Source organism: Echinops telfairi, unplaced genomic scaffold (assembly GCF_000313985.2).
Source record: "Echinops telfairi isolate 266 unplaced genomic scaffold, ASM31398v2 ScPeMD7_2291;HRSCAF=2852, whole genome shotgun sequence".
Classification (NCBI taxonomy): domain Eukaryota; kingdom Metazoa; phylum Chordata; class Mammalia; order Afrosoricida; family Tenrecidae; genus Echinops; species Echinops telfairi.
Genome location: NW_022106189.1, coordinates 30,919,609 through 30,940,650, shown reverse-complemented (window position 1 = coordinate 30,940,650; position 21,042 = coordinate 30,919,609). Strand labels below are relative to the sequence as shown.

At 41.5% G+C, this 21,042-nt stretch overlaps 1 protein-coding gene across 1 annotated transcript in view; it reads right to left on the bottom strand.

Moving 5' to 3' along the window:
• NFATC3 (nuclear factor of activated T cells 3) overlaps positions 1 to 21,042 on the bottom strand; it is a 78,699-nt gene that overhangs the window by 15,570 nt on the left and 42,087 nt on the right. The window contains exons 7-9 of the mRNA XM_004704824.2: positions 17,935 to 17,990; positions 16,702 to 16,828; positions 10,723 to 11,727 (exon numbers count right to left, since the gene is read on the bottom strand). Coding sequence (XP_004704881.2) covers positions 10,723 to 11,727; positions 16,702 to 16,828; positions 17,935 to 17,990 — 1,188 coding nt within the window. The remainder of the gene's footprint in view (positions 1 to 10,722; positions 11,728 to 16,701; positions 16,829 to 17,934; positions 17,991 to 21,042) is intronic.

Genomic DNA, 21,042 nt, shown 5'->3' with positions numbered 1-21,042 from the left:
ACCATGACTAATTTGTTCAAATCCTAATAATGTAATGGCCTACAAGCCTACATTGGTGGTTCTTGAAGTATGAATGGTGGACCTGTGGGGTTTTCTGACAACCTTTAAGAGGGAGGGCAGGGTCAAAACTATTTTCATAATAACAGTAAGATTTTTTGCCTCTTCTACTCTCATTCTTAATGAATTTACAGTGGTGTTTTATATGATGACTTCATTGCTCGAATGGGTAATGGAAACCTGTATTTGTGTATTCTTTTTTTTTAAATCATTTTATTAGGGGCTCATACAACTCTTATCACAATCCATACACACATCAATTGTGTAAAGAGCATTTGTACATTCACTGCCCTCATCATTCTCAAAACATTTCCTCTCCACTTAAACCCCCGGCATTAGGTCCTCATTTTCCCCCTTCCTCCCCACTCTCCCCTCCCTCATGAGCCCTTAATAGTTTATAAATTGTTATTTTGTCATATCTTGCCCTGTCCGACATCTCCCTTCATATTTGTGTATTCTTATTTTAAAATTAGGGTCTCAGCTTTAAAGGGAGGAAGCGGAATAAGTGATGTTACATTATTTGTTCCACTTCCTCCCTGCACATACACAATAAATGCCATGAAACAAAATATGTATGAATTGTTGAATGGAAAATTGGTTTGCTCTGTAAACTTGCATCCAACACAGTAAAATGTTAAAAAACAAACAAGCAAGCACAGAATCAAACAGAAATCAAGGAGATACCCATATGGACTATTGCTGGGACTGTAAGCCAAATTAAGCATGCGCGCAACATTGGAGAAGTGGTGGTGGTGGTTTCTGTTTGAATTTCAAATACAATAAATGGTGATAAGGTTGTTTTTTTTTTTATCAATTTATTGGGGCTCATAAAATTCATCACAATACATAGATCAATTGTGTAGAGCACATCTATACATTTGTTGCCCTCATCATTCCCAAAATTCGCTTGCCTCTTGGGTTCCCAGCTGATAAGGTTTAAAACCTGTGGGGAACAGAAGGATTTCTCTCAAGCTGTCTCCCCAAAAAATATGTCTTGAGAATGACTGTACATTAGGCGGTCAGCGAAAGTAGGTCAGAGGTTATTCTTAATATCAGCCATCTAGAGCGGCCAGACTGTACAGTCTGACTCACCCCAAATAGGGCCTAGTCCCTTCTGACATTGTTCCCTTGAAGCAGTGCCCAAAGGCAAGCCTGGGATCACTCTAAGATGACTAGGTCATCCCCCTCCTATTGTTTGTATTGCCTGTGTTACAACCCCTCTCTATGACGTAGGTTGTTATCTGCTATCAGGGGGCTTGCATGCCTCCCAGGATAATAATTGTCTGTTTTATTGTATGAGACACCAGAGTGATCAAACCTGCTCAAGGATGAATTGTACTGCCCCTCTCTGTGACGCATGATGCTGTGATGCAGACCCCTAAAGTAATATGATGCGTGGTTAGCAATACTTAAGGAGGCTCCCTGGTTCTCGGGAGGGCGGTGGACGAGAAGGCTGCTCCCACGAGGGAGGTGGGCAACGGCGGCTGCTCCCACGAGGGAGACAGCTGCTCCTGCTCTGGCAGCCGGGTTCTCTCTTCACATGGACCACCAAGCTGTGCTGATGTGAGCAATGCTACCATGTAATGTGTCTGACTGTATTATTGTAATATCTCTCATGCTCTCGATGACTTTAATATAATACCTATATATCTCAACCGTACAATTGTGCATTACTGAACCCAGAAGTAGTATTACTGAATTTATAGATAGTAGTGGCGATGGGGGCTGGCCCCCCTACCTCCTCACCATTTTAATTTAATACTACAAAAACCCACACAAACAACACTCTTTAGGATTCTCAATATTTTTTAAGATTATGAAGGTATCTCAAAAAGTTTGAAAACTGCCATAACAAAAGCTTGTTTCATTCCTGAATATAAAATTACATAATTCCTCTTATTGAAAATATTTTTGTACCTGTCTATAAGATATTTCAGAGGAATTCCAAAAATGACAAGCAATTTTAAAATAGATGTATAAATACAGGCTTTGTTATCTTATACATGGTTAACAATCAGAATTGCTATATTCATTGCATTACAGGACAGAGATTGCATGAGGTAATCAATTAGAGCTAGTTTAGAAATCACTAAACCATATGAGACAATTGTCTCACTTTCAGACAGCCCTGGATTCAAATGCAAGCCCAAGTTTTTGTAGTCATGTAAAACTGGGAAGGAATTAAGTTCTCTGAGTCACACCTATAAAAATAATTCACAGGTCACAGGTGGGGAGAATTAATGATTTCCAGCAAAGTGCCTTGCACAATGCTCAAAAACCTTAAGTTTTATTATCAAGAAACAGCAAGCACAATCCATTATTTCCAAATACATATTTTGAAGTGAACTGATCCTTAAGACTTTTAATAAACTTATTAGGATTTTTCATGTATAAATTGGAGTGGTGCGAATGTCTAACAAGTTTGGTTGCTAACCAAAAGGTTGGAGGTTGGAGATCATCCCTAGGTGCCTTAGAAGAAAGGCCTGGTGATCTACTTCTGAAAAATCAGCCAATGAACACCTTTGGAAGTACATAATCTACTCTCTCACACATACAAGGTCACCATGAGTCAAAATCAATTCAACGGCACCTGTTTCGTTTAAATGAATGTTTTAACTTTAAATGTCAAATTGATTAAAAATGTGTTGTTCAAATGACAGAACCACCACCACATTCATTAAGTACAGGTGCATTTCTGTCTTCTCAAATGCTTGTTCTTCCTTCCCTGGGTCTGAAAATCCACTTCTCTCTCTTTTTCAAAAATCATTTTATTGGGGGCTCCGTACAGCTCTTACCACAATCCATACATACATCGTGTCAAGCATATTTGTACATATGTTTCCATCATCATTTTCAAAACATTGTCTTTCTACTTGAGCCCTTGGTATCAGCTCATTTCCTCCCTCCCCACCCTCCCTCCTGAACCCTTAATAATTAATAAATTATTGTTTTCATGTCTTACACTGACTGCTGTCCCCCTTCAGCCATATTTCTGTTGCCTGCCCCCTGAGAGGAGGTTATATGTGGATCATTGTGATCGGTTCCCTCTTTCTCTCCCCACCTTACCCCTCCCCCTCCTGGTATTGTTACTCTCATTATTGGTCCTGAAAGGTTTATCTGTCCTGGATTCCCTGTGTTTCCAGCTCTTATCTTACCCATGTACATGCTCTGGTCTAGTCGGATTTGCAAGGCAGAATTGGGATCATGATAGTCGGGGCCAGGAAGCACTAAAGAACTAGAAGAAAGTTGTTTCATCGGTGCTATACTACACCCTGACAGGCTCCTCTTTTCCTTGTGACCCTGCTGACAGGGGATGTCCAAGTGTCTACAGATGGGCTTTGGATCTCCATTCTGTGCTTCCCCTCATGCACATTGATAGTTTTTTGTTCTGGGTCTTTGATGCCTGATAACTGATCCTATTGACACCTCATGATCACACAGGTTGGTGTGCTTCTTCCATGTGGGTTTTGTTGCTTCTCAGCTAGATGGCCACTTGTTTATCTTTATGCCTTTAAGACCCCAGACGTCATATCTTTTGCTAGCTGGGCACCATCAGCTTTCTTCACATTTGCTTATGTACCCACTTTGTCTTCAGCAATCATGTCGGGAAAGTGAATGCCAGATTATTAGAACAAAGTGTTCTTGTGTTGAAGGAGTACTTGAGGTCGAATGTCTGTCTGCTACTTTAATACTTAACATATAAATATAGGTATATAAATCTACTGCCCTACTGTTATATATAAATATATTTACATAAGTACATGCCTGTATTTAGACCTCTATAAATGTCCTTTGCCTCTGTGTTAGTCTGGATAAACTAGGGAAACAAATCCATAGCAACTCATATATGTATAAGTGAGAGTTGTGTTTTTTTTAAAGAGAGAGTTTTATATAAAGGGTTAAGTGTACATTAAGAAAGCATCCCGACCCAGTGCTGCCCAAGTCCATAAGTCCAACATTAGCCCATATGTCAGACATCAATCAACAAAGTCGTCCTCCATCTCACAAAACAGACGCAATGACACCGACTGCAGGAGGAAAGCCCAATCAGTGAGCTTGTAAGCATCTCAGCACTGGCAGGCTCTCCACATGGCTGCTCCAGCACCCAAGGTTGCATCAGGGTAGGTACATGTGGCTTTTCCTCAGGGATGTCTTGGAGGATGTGAGCCTTGCCAACTGATGCAGGGACTGGCTAAGGCAGCTGCACCCTGGTCCAACCATGAGAGAGCAAGAGACCCAAGAACTAGAAAGGTGAGGCTCACTGAGCCATTTATCTCTGTACCCTTCCATTAATCCCACATGTGTTTATTGGCCAGGTTGGCACAACAAACCCTAACTAGTTCTCAGCCTCCTAGTTCTTTCCTCTATTTCCTTTTACTTTCCTCTTGTCCCACTATCATGTTTGGCCTTCATTCAAGTTTCAGTTAATTCCACTGGGCTATACTGCCCTTGATCAAGCCCCGCCAGGCATCCTATGCCCTCCTCACCATCAATTTTAGATCACTTGTTGTTCCCTTGTCCCTGGGTTGGTTGACAAACCCCCATTCTTTCTTCCACCTCCCCGTCTCACGTGTTCCCCTGGAACCATTGGTCCCATTATTTTCTCCTCTGGATTGTTTATCCCACCTATCTTATCTAGATAGTCATGCAGAGACAATAATAAGCACAAAACCAAGATAGAGCAAAAGAAAACAACAAAAGACAAAACAAACTGAAACAGCAACAACCAAAAAAACAAAAAAACAAAAAAACAAATGGCAATAAAAAGAAAAACCTATAAGCAGTTTGTTTGTTGACCTTTATGAGTGATTTACAGTCACGTCTGGTGGGGCGCCATGTCTTGGCCCCAAAGTCTATTTTTGGTATTTCACTGCTTTGTTCCCCTTGCTGCTCTGTTGCATTCCCTTAGTGTTTCGCCCCAGTGTGGTGGGGTCAGATCAGGCACAATTCCCAGCGTGTCTCCAGTGTTTTACCCCACAGTGCTATGGGTCAGTGAGGGACATTGTGTCTCATGGTGGGGCCAGCCCTATGGTTGGTCCTCACTGTGCACTGGGTGCTCTGAGCAGGAATATTGTCCTTGGGGATTGGTGGGCCAGGATGAGTTCTATTCTCTCTCCTTCCCTTTTATTTGCTGTGTGCTCTGACCAGATGTGTTCTTCTCCCTGAACTGTAGCTTCAGTGCTGTCCTGAAGTACATTCTTTTGGGGGTGGGGAGGGGTGGGGTCTCATAATTGGGATTGGGGCCGGCCCGCAGACCACTCTATTGGCTCCCTGAAATCCACTTCTTTTACTGGACGTCAAGGATGGTCATGGCTAAGGTCCTGAGTCCCTATCACATGAACCACTCCCTAAAGCCTAAGTCCCCAAAACCAAACCCACTACTGTGGAGTCCATTCTGATGTATAGCTATCTTATGTAGAGCACCAGGAAACCCTGGTGGCACAGAGGTTATGCACTGGGCTGCAATCTGAAAGGTAGCAGTTGGAAACTATCAACGTGGTTCCTCAGAGAAAGGGCTTTCTACTCCCATAAACAGTTACAGTCTTGGAAACCCACAGTTCTTCCCTGTCCTATGGGGTTGCTATGTGTCAGAATAGACGTGATGGCAGTGAGTTATGGAGCCCCAGATGTTTGGGCAAATAACACACTCTACGTTTTTTGCCAACTGTGCCCCACTTCCTGGACAAGGTATTTCCCAAGTACACTATGCCTATTTTTGAAAACATTTTGCTGTTAGGGAAAAAATTAGCATGGCTTGCCTACAAAACTACCCAGGATGGGGGTGCAGTTGGCAGACACACAGGGAAAGCGGGACAGGAACCTCCCACAGTGTTTCCAGGGCTGTCACCTCTGCGGATGTGACTGCCCCCTTGTCCTGTGGAAGAGCTAGGAGCTCTGAACTGCTGAAGGTTAGTGAGCAGTTGAGCACTTCACCACTGTACCACCAGGGCTCTTTCCTCAAAGCCGTCATGGCGTCAGTTTAGGGGACTTGCTGCCTCTGGAATGATTCATAATGTTTTATTAATATCATAACAAATATGACTGAGGCTGAGTGGGACATGCATGCTTCTCCAGAGAGTTCCAGGTAACAGGTGTTGAAAGAGATAGTTCAACATTCTCCACCTTCACCTGCCTCAATGCCTGTATGTGGATAATTATCTCATTCAGGATGGATACACTCTAATCACTGACTCTATATGACTTTGTTTTATTTAGTTATAATAATAAATACCAGTGAAACCATTACCTGACACATGCACTAGGACACAGACAATAACATTTACCTCTATTCTTCCATGCCAGTCCTTGGACACACAGCCCTGCCCCCACCACTAATCCAGAACCTGTGTTTCTCACTTCCTTGCTGTCAAAAACTGTCTACTTGGAAGCAAGTTCTTCTGTCACCTACATGCAGCAGCTGAGGTCACGTCTAGATGCCATTTACTGCAGAATTAGCCAATGCCCTACATTCAGGATCAGCCTGCAAGTGTCAGTGTCAGTTTTCAGGCAGCAGCAGGTCAGGCTATATTTAACATGCAGCCTCTTCTCGGCTGAAAAGCTGCAGCTGCGCAGCTGGTAGCTTGCAAACAAAGGAGGACAAGTGGGAGGTGCTCCCGTGATGAGTTCTAACAGGGTTCAGTTAGTTCAATCACAAATTAAGTCGACAGTCCTGAAAGGTCTAAGACAGTCTAATTCCACAATATTATAATCTTTAAAGTACAAGTGCTGACAATTTCCATGTTGCTGTCATAAAATCCACTGTTTTAATGTATACCATGTGACCAAAACAATTAAAAGCCATCATATACACCATAACGCACATATTATCAGAGCTGACACTAAAAAAGAAAAGAAAAAAGCTTACACATTACATTAGTGATTTGAAAGTAGTGAACACACTTCAGGCAGAGGCAATGAGACAGGGGTGGAGGCACTGGAAGGGAAGCAGCACCGTGGCTTTGAACAATACAGAGAAGTTCCCGGCACAGCCTCCTAAGATGACTGCTTGAAAATAGACCCTGACTCAAGTCAAAGGGGGTGCTCTGCTGTGCTTCTTACCCAAAGGAGCCCCTCTGAGGAGAGAGCCATACGAGGACAGGCAGAGAACTGTTCTGGGGTCTTTTAGAGGGAAGGCTGACAGGCGGGACCACAACCACCTCGGGGGAAATGGAGTGAGGGCAAGCTGCACAGTTTAGTCTGTAGTGTGAAACAAAAGCCAACATACAAGGGAGTCACAGAGGGGACTGCAGCTAGTCACAAATTCAAGTCGTATACACTTCAAATAGAAGCTATTTATTCTGTGACACACTTTCACCCAAACCACAATAAAGTGGTAAGAAAAACCCAAAAAAACTCCCAGGGGAACGTGACTTAGTATTACCTGTGATTCACTATAAAACCTCAGGGAATTCTGGCCAAGGAAGGGGATGGTGGAGCGGGTTCCCTTCTAGACACTACACTAGCAAGGGGAAATTAAAACACCAGACTTCAAGCAGAGGAGGAGCTACCTCAATGACAAGGGAGGGAAGAGTGAAGTTGCTGGAGAGTCTATGAGACTGGAGGTCAATGTTTCACACATGTGTAGGGCTATTATAGAAACATGCAATTTTTTTCTTCATGATTCCTGCAGTACGCGAGCCCACATGAAACAAGGACACCTGGAACTCAACAGGTCCTGAGAAGTTCCAAAGCAGCTGGAGAGGAAGTACACACAGGAATACAATATCACCAGAGACAACAAAGGGGTCGCCAGCATAAAGAAATCTTGAGAATTTATCATTTTTAAAACAGTCCTGGCCCCCTCACAAACCAAGGCTCTCTAGTAAAAACAGCATTTTCTTTTGTCTGTTCTGCTTGCTAACCCCATAAACTGGTAAGAGACATAAATGAGGATCCTGGGGAAACTACAACTGAGTGCCCTGAAATAGGAGCCAGGAGTTTGGGGCTTCGGTCTAGACATTGCCATTAACAGCATGTGTGACGACTCTGGATGAATACTGAGGCTCTGCAGAACCCAGCCTGTTGACCCATAAAACGAGGGAGTGTATTAGTTTATTTCCAGCTTGAGCTGGAATGTCAGAGCTGAAGTTCACTAGTACCTTCTGTATTAAATGTCACTGAGTTAGAATAAAAAGTTAACACTTTAATGTTCACACTACTAAAAGCATATTGGAATGATTCCTGGCTCTATCTTAAAAACTTCAAAAATAAAAAGCCTATTTTGTTCTTAACTTTAATGTGGTTAAAGGTAGTAAATAAATATAAAACAGAAATAACGTTAGCAACAACTATTAGATAATAGGTGGTGGGTATATTTAACAAGTACAAATTTTTTTAAAATTTGTGTTTTGTGGTTATAAAGTGACAATTACTTTGCACTTCAAGATACATAGAAAAGTCCAAGTAAAATTGAACTGCAAGGTTTATTTTAAGTGTTACTAATCAGTTTGGGCAGGCTCTATGACCTTTCTTCAGAAATGTCAGTGGTAGATTAAAACTGCCAACCTTTTGGTTTGTAGTCCAGAACAAACTGTCTGTGCTACCTAGAGACTAAAGAATGAGGAGGACACAGTCAAAAAACATATGTTCCAAATCTGTTTTGTAGAATAGTGGTAGTCTCCTCTCTACCTCCTGGTTCTCTGAAAGATGTGCATAATGAAAACAGCAAAATGCTTACTACCAGGGCCAATGCAAGTGTAACAGATCAGATTGCAATTGTGCATAGGCGTTCATGCAATGAGATTCTGCACACACATGGTGTGCCATTATTCTCTAAGAATCCACGGCCTGCTGCTGCTAAGAGGCAACTGTAGTCTGCAACAAAAAGAGGATTGAGAAGATCGGATTCTTAGTCTTAGGCCTGACAGTGAAGACCAACTTTCTAAGCTTCCACCCACCAAAGAGAGAAGATTGGAGGAGATTTTACAGTAGATCACGAACAGGAAAGCACTGTACGTACACACTGCCAATGTTCTTTCAGTTCACACATACATATACCTTCTGTGTCCACACAAATAACCTATCCCATTACCACATGGCTTTGAAAGCCACCCTATAGGACACCTAACTCACCCTCCAGCTGCCAATCATCACACAATCCACACCCATTTCTATGTCACTGCTATGCTGTTTGATTTGCCCTCTGATCTTCATTTACTGAAAAAACACACCCACCCTCTAAAACTTTGCTACTGAAATGTAACGTTTCCCAAGGATGCCTCAAACCTTTTTGGGAAACCAATCACATTTCTTTGCTGATATTCTAAATGTCCCCCTTTCACATCTTGGCCACAGTAACTGAGACCCGTTTGTGTTCTGACTGCAAAGTCCTGGGAGAGGGGCTGCTCTCCTCACCCCATCTGGGATTAGGAATTTAATACCAGCTTTGCAATTAAATAGTGGATTCAGCCTCTTTAGCTCTGTAAAGAGATGGGTAATCTATAATTATTTTCGTGCATAAGATTAGTACAGCATCAGAGAAAGTACTAAAATCCTATACCCCATTGTGGCAGATTTTATATCAACTTGCAACTATGTGTACGTGCAGGGGTGGACTTCAACCTACCAAATCAGGTTAACAGCCTGATGATGGCTCTTTGGGGCGTGGTCTTTTATTAAGAGACAATGGGAAGTTCTCTATTCTCTCTTGCCCATCACTTTCATCCTTACTGGGACTTTGCCTGCCTCTAGGGGTGACCCATGTGGACCACCGACCCTGGGAGCCAACTTCAGAGCTGTTGGCACCCCATCATGTTCCCATAAATCTTGGATTCATTCTGTACCCGCTGGCCTGTGATCTCCCTGCATCTCACCTTCCTGCGTCATCAGACTTTGGCTGCATGAGTCTAAAGAGGGCTCTGGTTAGCATCAAACCCATGGACTTGAGTTACACTTGACTGGGATGTTTGTTTTCTTGACATAAAATTACTTCTTATATGTATACAGTGTCACTGGTTTTGTTTCTCTAGACAACTGTTTCAGATCTTTAGAATTCTCACTTTGGAAAACAGTTAAGGTAGCTGTCACTGGACTCCTATTTAAATAAAATTTCACGTCATATCAATGAGAAAGCTAGAATACGCCTTAACGTGTTGCCTAAAGACCTTATTCTTGGGGAATTTTCAATTATTGAGATGCCTGCTATTTCAGTTTGGTCTCCAAAAAATCATAGATCAGATGTCTATATGCCAACTTAATACATTTACAGTCTCCTTGGATACCTGCGTCAACAGGTGTAGCAGCAGCGGCAGCAAACCAATCCCCTCTTCTACCATCACTGCTACCCAACTCAGCAAGCTAGAAGGGCCACAAGGCAGAGCTGATTCATTACTTGTATGAAACGACAGTGCAGAGACTCTTATCTTAATGCACTCCTACTACTGCCACGATCATCTCTGTGCTTTGCAAGTGAAGGCACTTTATAATATTTATGAAATTAACACCCTTGAATTCTATTCTCTAGACTTCATTATATTTTTTAGAAGATGCCCTACTTAGCAATGACGATTAGTAAAAAATAGACTTCAAAGATTTTTCAAATTTATTCTCCAAGTTATAAATTGACATTGACTTCAAATAGCAGTAACTTATTAAAAGGCCACATGCCACTAAACAACACATGATCAATTGAATTTCATTGTTTCACGAACACAAAGATGAACTTACCATCATCTAGAGTGATGTCCTGTAGGCCAATGGTTGCAAAGTTAGGCTCCCGATCTTCAGGTTCAGGTTTAATGCTCACAGTTGCCCCATCAGGTGAAAATGAAGTTGTGTCACACAAACTGTGACATATTAAGGTTGAAGGTGCAGGAAGACCTCCCTGGCCTGTACTTTGTGCTTGAGTTGTGTGCTGTCCAGAATGCATCCTGGTGGCTGAAGACGGTGATGAGGCAGTTCCTGAGCTAGGAGACTGGTAAGGCATAGGCTGCAGCTGAGGAGACGGTGGGCCAGAAAGTGGTGAACTGGCCAGGGGATGAGAGGCTGCAGGGGAAGCTGTTGAAGGAGACCCTGAATGTGAAGAACCATATGTAATGGGCTGTAACTGAGGGGATGGCTGCCCTGTGACCTGGTCAGGGACCGGAGAAGAAAGAGACCTTTGTCCTACATTTGAACAATGATATCCCATCGACTGCAGATGAGGTGGGGTCTGCACAGAATGAGGTGTATGTGCTAAGAGATGTCCTGTTGAGCCTGAATTTGAAGAATGAAATGGTATGGATGACAGTGGTTGACAGCTAAGATTTATTAAACTAGGAGCAGCTGCATCCTGCTGGAACAAAATTGAATCAAATTCTTGAGGAGAGGCAGCATTAAGAGGAAGACAAGTTGGTCCATTGTACACATTAGTTTGCATAGGCTGGTAGGAAGACCCCACAGGAGGTGTAGGTGTGACTTGAAAAGCCTGGTGTACCACTGGAGAAGGCAGCATATGCTGTTCTTTACCAGCACTCTCATCCCTACATTGCAACTGTGGCAGATGGGAGGAGGTTACCATTGATACATATGCTTGCTGGACAGGACAAACCAAGCTTCTCTGTGCTGACAGAACACTATCATGTGGGTGCCCTGGATCTGAGGAAGACCTCTGGGCCTGGGCAGGATGAGGCACAGGCAAAGATGGAACTGAAGACAAGTCAATCTCTTCCCTGTGTTCTTGTTTCATCAAAACTGAAAAGCAAATGATTAAATAAAATGTTATTTCAAAAAACAGAAAATAATTATGACAGACCTTCATTCTAGGCTACAAAACTTTAGTGTGCATTCAAGTCAAAAGTTAAAGATTCAAATGCCCTTAGGGAAGACTCAAAACCCATGGCTACCAAGTTTATTCCAAATCACAGTGGTACTCCTTAGGGTTTCTAAGACTATATACCTTTGGGAAGGCGGCAGCCTCATCATTCTCCTTTGGAGGGGATGGTGAATTTGAACTGTAGACCTTCTGGTTAGCAGCCCAACACCTAACCCACAGTTCCAGCATGACGAGAGAGTGGTTCTAGCTCTTAAGGTATTCAAGTTTAAATCAGTAACAACAACACTGCATAGAGCTTTTTGAAATGATAAGAAAAGATCTCTAAGATACGTTGCTAAGTGACAAAAAACAAGTTGCAGAAATAATATGTATAATACATGACTTATTGGTGATACTGGGAGGGTGGGGTGGAAAGGGACAGCCGATTACAAGAATCTACATATAACCTCCTCCCTGGGGAGCGGACAACAGCAAAGTGGATGAAGGGAGACGTCAGACAGTGTAAGACATGAAAAAATAATAATTTATAAATTATCAAAGGTTCATGATGTGGAAGGGGCAGGGAGGGAGGGAGGAAATGAGGAGCTGATACCAAGGGCTCAATTAGAAAGCAAACGTTTTGAGAATGATGATGGCAACAAATGTACAAATGTGCTTAACATAATGGATGGATGTATGGATTGTGATGAGAGCTGCATGAGTCCCCAATAAAATTATTTTAAAAAGAAAGAAACTGCTGAGTTTGCATCTGGAAAGGGAAAGTAGTTGGCTAAGGTACAGAGAAGGGAGTTTTACTGTTTGCTTTTTGTGTCTTTTGAGGTTTTTTTCACCATGCACATTAATCAAGGCCCCTTGGTGGCACACTGTGTTAAGCACTGAGCTGTCCACCGAAAGGCCAATGGTTTGAACCTACCAGCCTCTCTGCAGAAGAAAGGTAGAGCAGTCCGCTTCCTTAAAGATTTACAGCCTCAGAAACCCTGTATAGTAGTTTCCCTCTGCCCTATATATAGAGTTGCTATGAGTAGGAATCAAAATTATATAGAGGTTAACGTATTTTTTTTTTTAAGCCATTAGAAAAGAAGCCTTTATGGTGCCGCAATTAAAACACTCAGCTGCTAACCAAAAAGCTCAATGGTTCAAACCTCAATAGTGTGTCACAGGATAAAGGTGTGGCTATTGGCTTCTGTAAAGATTTACTGCCATTAGAAACACTGAACTTTTATCAGTCATTTGGTTTTGCAGGTTTGCAGATTTATGTAAGAAATCACAAATCTGACGTTTATAGGGCTTCTATGTTTTCCACCTGACAGTGGGAGTAGTGGAGAGAATCAAAAGTAGTACTGGAAAAAAAGTCAATGCTATCATCTCATTCAATCCTTATACTGTTTACAAGAAACCTAGCTACAGGAACTATTATGGTCAATACATTTATTTCTATACACAAGAGCACGTACCACAAAAGGGAATACCCCTCTAAAACACAATACATACTTATTTTGGTCATGAAATTGCTCATGGAGTTCTGAAAGCATGCAATGAAATATGTTTATTATGTGCACACCATTGGCAAGTCACTGGGAGGATGCTGGGACACAATGATCAGTCAAAACAAATTTCAAACATCTTGACAGGATGTGGCAGCAAATGGGCCATCACTCCGGATGCAGACACTCAGTTTCAGCTCTGCTTCAGAAGAAGGGCATCCCTTAGGAACAGGGTTTTTTGTTTGTTTTAGGGGCCCCAAGGGTGGAGCAGGTAATAATAGAGGCTAATGTACATTAAGCATTATTCTGGGGAAGGCTCTGTATTGGGCACTTTATATGCATTATCAAATTTAATTGTGGATACCCATCCCTGCCAGCCCCACCCCTCCCTTTAGAGAATTTCCTTTCCCTAGGCTTCCTCACTTTAATGGACATGTCAATCACATGGCTCAATTACTGTACCGTGGGTCAGCGGGCCCCTTCAGGTGGACCAGTCATAGCAGTCCACCTCCTTTCCCCATAGAAAGACTGGGGTTTGAGTTGGGTTTCTGTCATTTGCAACTGAAAGATCCCAATTCACTTCAAGACCAACTTTATGATGTAGGGATTTATCATCATCCTACTTTATAGACTAGTACAGGCAGTCCTAGGTTACAAAAGAGGGCCTTTCCTAAACATGTCTTTTAAGAATTTGTAGGTCAGTGAGAACAGGTGCATATAGTTCGTAGTTTTGTTTTAGTGCAAGAAAAAGTTTGGCACTTTCTCAGTGATTTAAAAGCTGCACACACAATAAGTGTACAGGAGTGTGATGAAGAAATTATCCTTCTTCTGACTGGTTCAATTGCTTCAAAGTGAGGGCAAATTATGTAACATTAAAGAAGGGTTTTGAAACCATATTGCCCTGGCTCAGTGAGGGCACACAATTATGTTGCTCTGAATGTGTGTGGCTCTCCACAGTCCTAACAATAATTTAATCTCATATATCATCTTCCAGAAAGGTCTTAGTACAGCTCTCCTGAGTCACCCAGGCCAGGGCTTTCAACAGTAAAATGCCCCATTCCAGTTCTGATCACAAATCAATTGTAAAAATTCAGGTCTGTTCTTGGTTGACTTTGTTGGCCATGACAGAAACCGTTTTGAAGCACTCTGTAAGCTGGATGTTTGCAACCCACAGATGCCAGTCCACTGAACACGAAAGACATTTCCTGAGCTCTCACTGCACCACCACCAGTCTAGTTACACAAGCCCCAGACAGGGCATCCTTTACTCCACCCTCCCTCTCACATAACCACCCCCACAGCCAACCCATGACTTAGCTCTACAGACTTTATCTAAATGGCCTTGAAAGCCAAATACATTTCTCCACTGCCACCACACTGGTTCAAATGCCTATCATCTCACCTCAGACAATGGTGCAAGCATGCTAAATGATCTCCATGACTTTACTCTAGCCCTAGAAATTCATTCTCCATAGTTATTAATTTGAGAAAGGACTCAGCTGATCATTGACATTTTACAAAGAGGTGGGAACGAATTGGAGAAAATTCTTTTTGGAAGATAAATCTAATATGCCACCTCCTTGTTAAAGTTCATTTCTTCCACCTCTTTTAATTCTCAAGGTCCCAACAGCCACCAGCCTTTGGATATGCTGATGTGTTCATATTATCTATACTGGATTGTCTGGATTCAATCTCTCCTCTGCCACATTAATATTAGTTTTGTCCCCTGAGTTCATTTATTTGTAAAACAGTCCCATGTGGAATTACAGGAAAACAAATGCATCGTCATATGTGCATTTATAAGCGCACAAAAAATGTTCCGTATGTTTACTACATAAACAAATCTGAGATGCACTCTGGCATAACAGTTATAAGCTCAGATTCTGGGGCCGAGCTGTTTGCATGTGAATTTTGGCTCTAGAATTGTAAATGCTTCAAGATCTTGAGCATGTTCTTACACAGCCACTATGTTTCTTCATCTGTAAAACAGAACAGTAACATAATGTACTTCAGAGACGATTATGAAGGTAAAATTACTTTATAATGAACTTACACCAGTACTAAGAACATAGCCTATGTTATGTAAGTACTAATTATTACTGAAGAAAAGCTGATATACTTTATTTGTTGGCAAAGAATACTGTAAAGTACCATGGATTGCCAGAAGGACAAACCAATCGGTCTTAGAGGAAGCAGAGCCCAGAATGCCCTCCGAGTGAGGACGATGAGACTTGTCATATGGACTTTGAACATGTATCAGGATTGACCAGCACTTCAGTGCTGCTTCTTGACTACAAGCCATTTAAGAGTTTTCTGCAAGAGTAAGTTTTGAAGAGTAAAGCTCAATATAAAAAATTAAAAATCCTACGGCTTGGTAACTACTACAGAGGGTCTCTATAATAACTGGTTGTTCTAGTCTTGGATGGTGTAGTGGTTACACATTGGGCTACTAACTGAAAGATCAGCAGTTCAACATCATCAGTTGCTGAGGCTCTTTAATTATGAAGAGTTACAGTCTTGGAATCTCACCTGGGCAATGCTACCCTGTTCTATAGGGTCACTGTGAATTAGAATCGGCTTGATGGCATTAAGTTTAATTTGGAAGCATATAACCAAGGCACCCCAATGATACGGTTAGTTATGCATTAGGCTGCTAAATAAAAGGTTGGTGGTTTGAGCTCACCAACCACTTGGGATAAAGACGAGGCAGCCTGCTTCTATAAAGCTTCCTAGCCTTGCAAAGTCTAAGGAGCAGTTTTACTGTCCTATATGGTTCCTATATGAGTCCGAAATGATTACATAGCAGCAGGTTAAGGCTATATAGTCATCAGCATGAATTATTGCTTATAATATTTATATCATAATCAATAATTGGAAAATTACATCACTTTAAACTGCTGCAAAGTGTGGAAGCCTCCTTTGATGAGGTAGAAAATCTATAAAACCAAGATCTTTGGCATCAACTTTTTATCTCCTCCAGCCCAGAGGAAGGTCCAGTTGCTCCTTGCCAACTGAAAACCTACGAAGACTTCATCTGATTGGATTTGGTTGATGAGAGATACTGTGAGGTAGGCAAGCAAGTTACTTTCCTACAGTGCTAAGGCACAGGGGAGTTCAAAACCCAGGAGACCACGTGTATTCATAAACACATACCTTTTGGTAGTGCTGGTGATTTCTGGTAGCTCCTTAAAGAAAAAGACTTCAAATCTATTATGTTTTAAAATTTCCTAGACTATAAAACTGCTATCACATCTAAAATTTAAAGTTCACATCAATGTCACAGATTTTATGTAGGAATTCTCGCTTATCAGCTCCCTGTTTTAGACATTCTGATATAGGCCTTATCAAGCAACTTTTTATTTATTATGAAAAAAAGTTCCAGAAGAAACCATCACAACAACACTTGTACCTGGTGTGTAAGTAAAGCGTTGAGACTGGCTTTTTTTCCTCTTGCCATTGCAAAGATAAAAGTGCACCTGCACTGCAGCTGTAACTGTTGGGTTATGATATGGAGGAACTTCAAGGACAATGTGAGCCTAAGGAGAATGGAAAAGAAGATTGAGTTACACGCCGAACTAAAAATGAAATGCACCTGCTAAACGCAACATAATTCATGAGTTTGAGCTTCAAGGCACATCGGCTGCTCATGAAACTCCTGTGGAGATCTACACATGGCTACTTCAGTCTTGGCACAAGACTTAAAGGGTCCTTCAAATGAATCATTAAAAAAGAAGAAACTCTTTTTATCTGCCTAATTTTATCTGCCTGTAGCAGAAATAAAATCAGTCTGAGAAATGAGATACTTTAATGAGTATTAGATGCTGCCCAACTGGAAATCAACTCTGGTTTTTACCATGTTTAACATTTCCCAGGTTAAATAGTTTCACATTTTTTCTATGTAGTTTTATTGGCATATACACTTAGCATATTAGACTAGTTCAATCATATTATGAAGAGTTGGATAACCACCACCACAATCAATTTCAGAACATTTTCTTCTCATGTTGTTGTTAGCCTTCCATACAGTTTAGAGCTTACCTTAAATTTTATATTCAAGGTGTTCTAAATACACAAAATCTGTGTCCACCTAAAAAGTTTTATATGGTGAACACTTTTAGTTCCAAACAAATGCAATCCTTAACCTAATCTCTCCAAGTTTTTGGAGAACAGTGTGGAAAATGGTATTCTCTCCTCTAGGGAAAACTGTCTCCATTTCAACCAGGATGAACGGAGTGCAGCGTCTCAGTGTGGATTTCGGGAAGGCTTTACTACAGCAGCTGAAGAGTTAGGAAGTTAAAAACACACACCCCTGGAGGTTTGTCCTCCTCTTGTCTTTTGCCACTATATATGTTCTTTGCTGAAAATAATTGTTAATTGTATTCTGAGAAATAACTAACTCCAATAAGAACCTACTGATAATCTTTCATTTCTAATTTTCCTATACACACAAAAAAGGGGAAGACAGACCAACTGTTTATTTTTCCTAAGCTTTACTTTGAATAATAGGAATGTACTTCTAAGCTTCTAAAAATTCTAATTTACTTTTCTATTATTACTCAATAGAGAGACTCTTTTATCTGTAGCATAAGACAAAATTGTTCAATTTCCTTATAAAACTGCTTAAAGAAAGTAAATTTCTCACCCCTTGGCATTTTTCCCTGATTATTTTCCCTTCTACCTCCCATTGAGGTCGACCATCTGTTGAAAGAAACAATATGACAGTTAAAAAATAATTCAAGTCAGAAAGCATACAAACGAAATCTAATGCACGTATCACAAATGCATTGGTGATTTATGAATTCCATTCTGAAAATAAAATGTGTATCCATGAAATAAAAAGGAACGAGGACTTAATGCCGGGAGCATTAGTGGAGAGGAAATGTTTTGAGAATGATGAGGGCAATGAATGTACAAATGTGCTTTACACAGTTGATGTGTGTGTATGGAGTGTGATAAGAGTTGTGTGAGCCCCTAATAAAACGACTGAAGGAAAAAAGGAACAAATGGAAGAAAGAGCTTAGACGGTACGGTAGTGACCTACTTTCATGTCAACTTGTGGATTCCTAAGAGTGCACTGGTGGAGTTTAGCCTGTTAATTAGGTCACAGCCTGATGGCAACTCCTTGTGGGCATGGCATCATAAGAAAGGTCCTGGGAACCCCACCCCTCACACTCCTCTGCCTTCACCTTCTTGCTGACCAGGCACCCTGGGACCTGTGAGAGCCCTGTGATGCTTCCACCGCCATTGCATCTATACTCTGCACCCACCGGCCTGTGATAATCCTGCATCCTGCATCACTGTAAGTGATTTCTTGAGTCTGAAGAGGGACTTAATCTAGACTGGGCAGGGATGCATATACATATAATTACGTTTAAAAATAATTATTTCGAGAGAAAATGTTTTGAGAAACGATGTACAAATGCGCTTTACACAGTTGATGTGTGTATGGATTGGGATAACAGTTGTATGAGCCCCTAATAAAATGTTAAAAAAGAAAAAAAATAATAATTATTATTATTTCTTGATATAAAGCTCTCACATATATTTGAGAGTTTCAATTAATTTTTTTTTTTTTCATGATCCAAGTGAGTTTTATGAGCACTCGAAGGAGTTTCAGGTTTACACGGGCACCCATAGGACTCCTCCCAAACATGAAGCCTGCCTGGAAGCTGCTCGCAGAGTCCATGTAAAGTCTCCCAGGGTCCTCCCAAAGTTCTTCCAAAGTTCTGACCGAGTTTCAATGAATTTGTTTCTCTAGTCAACCTGGCCTAACATAAGTTGTTGAGTTTAAATTGCCTCATAGTATGTTCAACCTTCCGTCCAAGTGGTGTGAGAAAGCCCTCCAACGGTACCCCACCAAACATGGCCCCGCGTTTGCTTGTAAGCCTCATGTTCCTCACCAAGTAACTGACCACCCATTCCACCTTTGCACACCTGCTGGAAAGCTCTTCATAAATGAAATGTTTCTTTTAAGAACCAACCACTAGATCTATATACTACTCCTTGTGGCCATTCAACAAAAAACAGAACAAAACAATGTCTGTGAAGGAGCCCTGGTGGTGCAGTGGTTAAGTACTTAGCTGATAATCACAAGTCAGCAACACAAAGCCACCAGCTACTGTGAGGGAGAAAGGTGTGGCAGTCTGCTTCGGTCAAGATTTACAGCCTTGGAAACCCAATGGGGCAGTTCTGTTCTGTCCTATGACGTCACTATGACTTGGAATCACCTCAACTAGGATGGGTTTGGTTTTAGTTTCTCTGTGAGACAGGATTTCAGGTGTTTAAAAGCAGCTATATCATGTTTGCCTGCATCTCTCCTCTTCTACTGGCTACCATTCCCAGTTCGGCACTTACAACACAGCATTTTAACCTGCCTGGTAACCCCTTTGGACTTGCTCCTTCAGTGTGCCCATCTCCCTGCAAACACACCAGGCCCAGACCCGAATAGTCCAGGTTGGAAATGATTCAGCTTAATCGAAGAGAGTGACTCAGGCTCTCACTGCCTCAGTGAAGATGTCTCTATTAATGAAAGCTTTCTCATCTCAGTAATCCTCACCCTATGTGTACAGACAAGTATTCTTCTGGTCACCACACTTCTTACTGCCACCAAGCTCAAGCATCCTAGTCAGGGTCTTTCTGATTCTGCTAGTTTTCCATAGGCTTTCCATAATTGTGTCACCTGAAAATCTGACCGGTCCACTTCCTATCTCTTCATCCAAATAATGCAGAGTACTGGTCATCTGGGAAGAACTCCATCTACTAGTTTTTACCCCAGCACCCCCAGTTCTCCATGTATCATATAATAGTATTTTAGCCTTCCTGCTATATTGGAAAGTATTCTTTTTCTGGAATAGGCATTCACCTAGTGACTAACTCATATAAGCCTCTTAACAGTCCCCATGACTTCCTTCATCATCTAGTAAAGACTTCAGAAGAGACATCATCAAATGCTTTTCAGTAACTAGAGAATAACCCTCTCTGGGGCATTGGAGAGAATATATGCAAGTGCTGCTCACACTTAAAGAGTTATAGTTAAATTCATCAATCTCCAAGTTCAGCTACGCACATTGGATTACAAGATTATGGAGACAGGATTTCCTACCTGTCACTCTGTAGATGAAAGGCAAATACAAGCAGTTCATTATCATAAACTGTGATAGGTACAATGATTAATAAAGGTGCTCTCTGGATGTACCAAGAGCACAGAGGTCAGGATCCTTCATCCAGTCTTGGGGTGACTTCTTGGAAGAGTGTTTGAACTGAGGCATAAAGATAAAGTGATACGGTGGAAGGGAAGTTTAGGCAGAGAAGAAACAGATGAGCAAAGACAGACAAGAAACCACATGATCTAGGGAGCTATGCTGAAAAAGTATACCTAAGAAACGAGGCTGGAAAGATTAGAAATAGACTAGGCCTGAAGGTCCTACTAAGGAGTCTGAAAACTGAAGGGGCTCCTCAAAAGTGCTTTTAGAATCAGTGCTACTTGTACATACCTCAACCTCATCAGAGGCCAAAAACTGCCACCATTTAATATGATCCAACTTAAATCAAAAGCTTTGGAATTCTACAGTGAACAGTCTTATACACACATTATTTATGGCATTGAGACACAAATGAGTTTGTTTTTTACAGTAGAAAGGAGGGGTAGTGAATTAGTTAATTGTGCCAGCCTGGCCGATAATCACATGTGGGGCTGGTTGAAAGGCGGAGGGATACATGGGTGGTGAAGCCTCGCCTTTCTAGTTCTCGG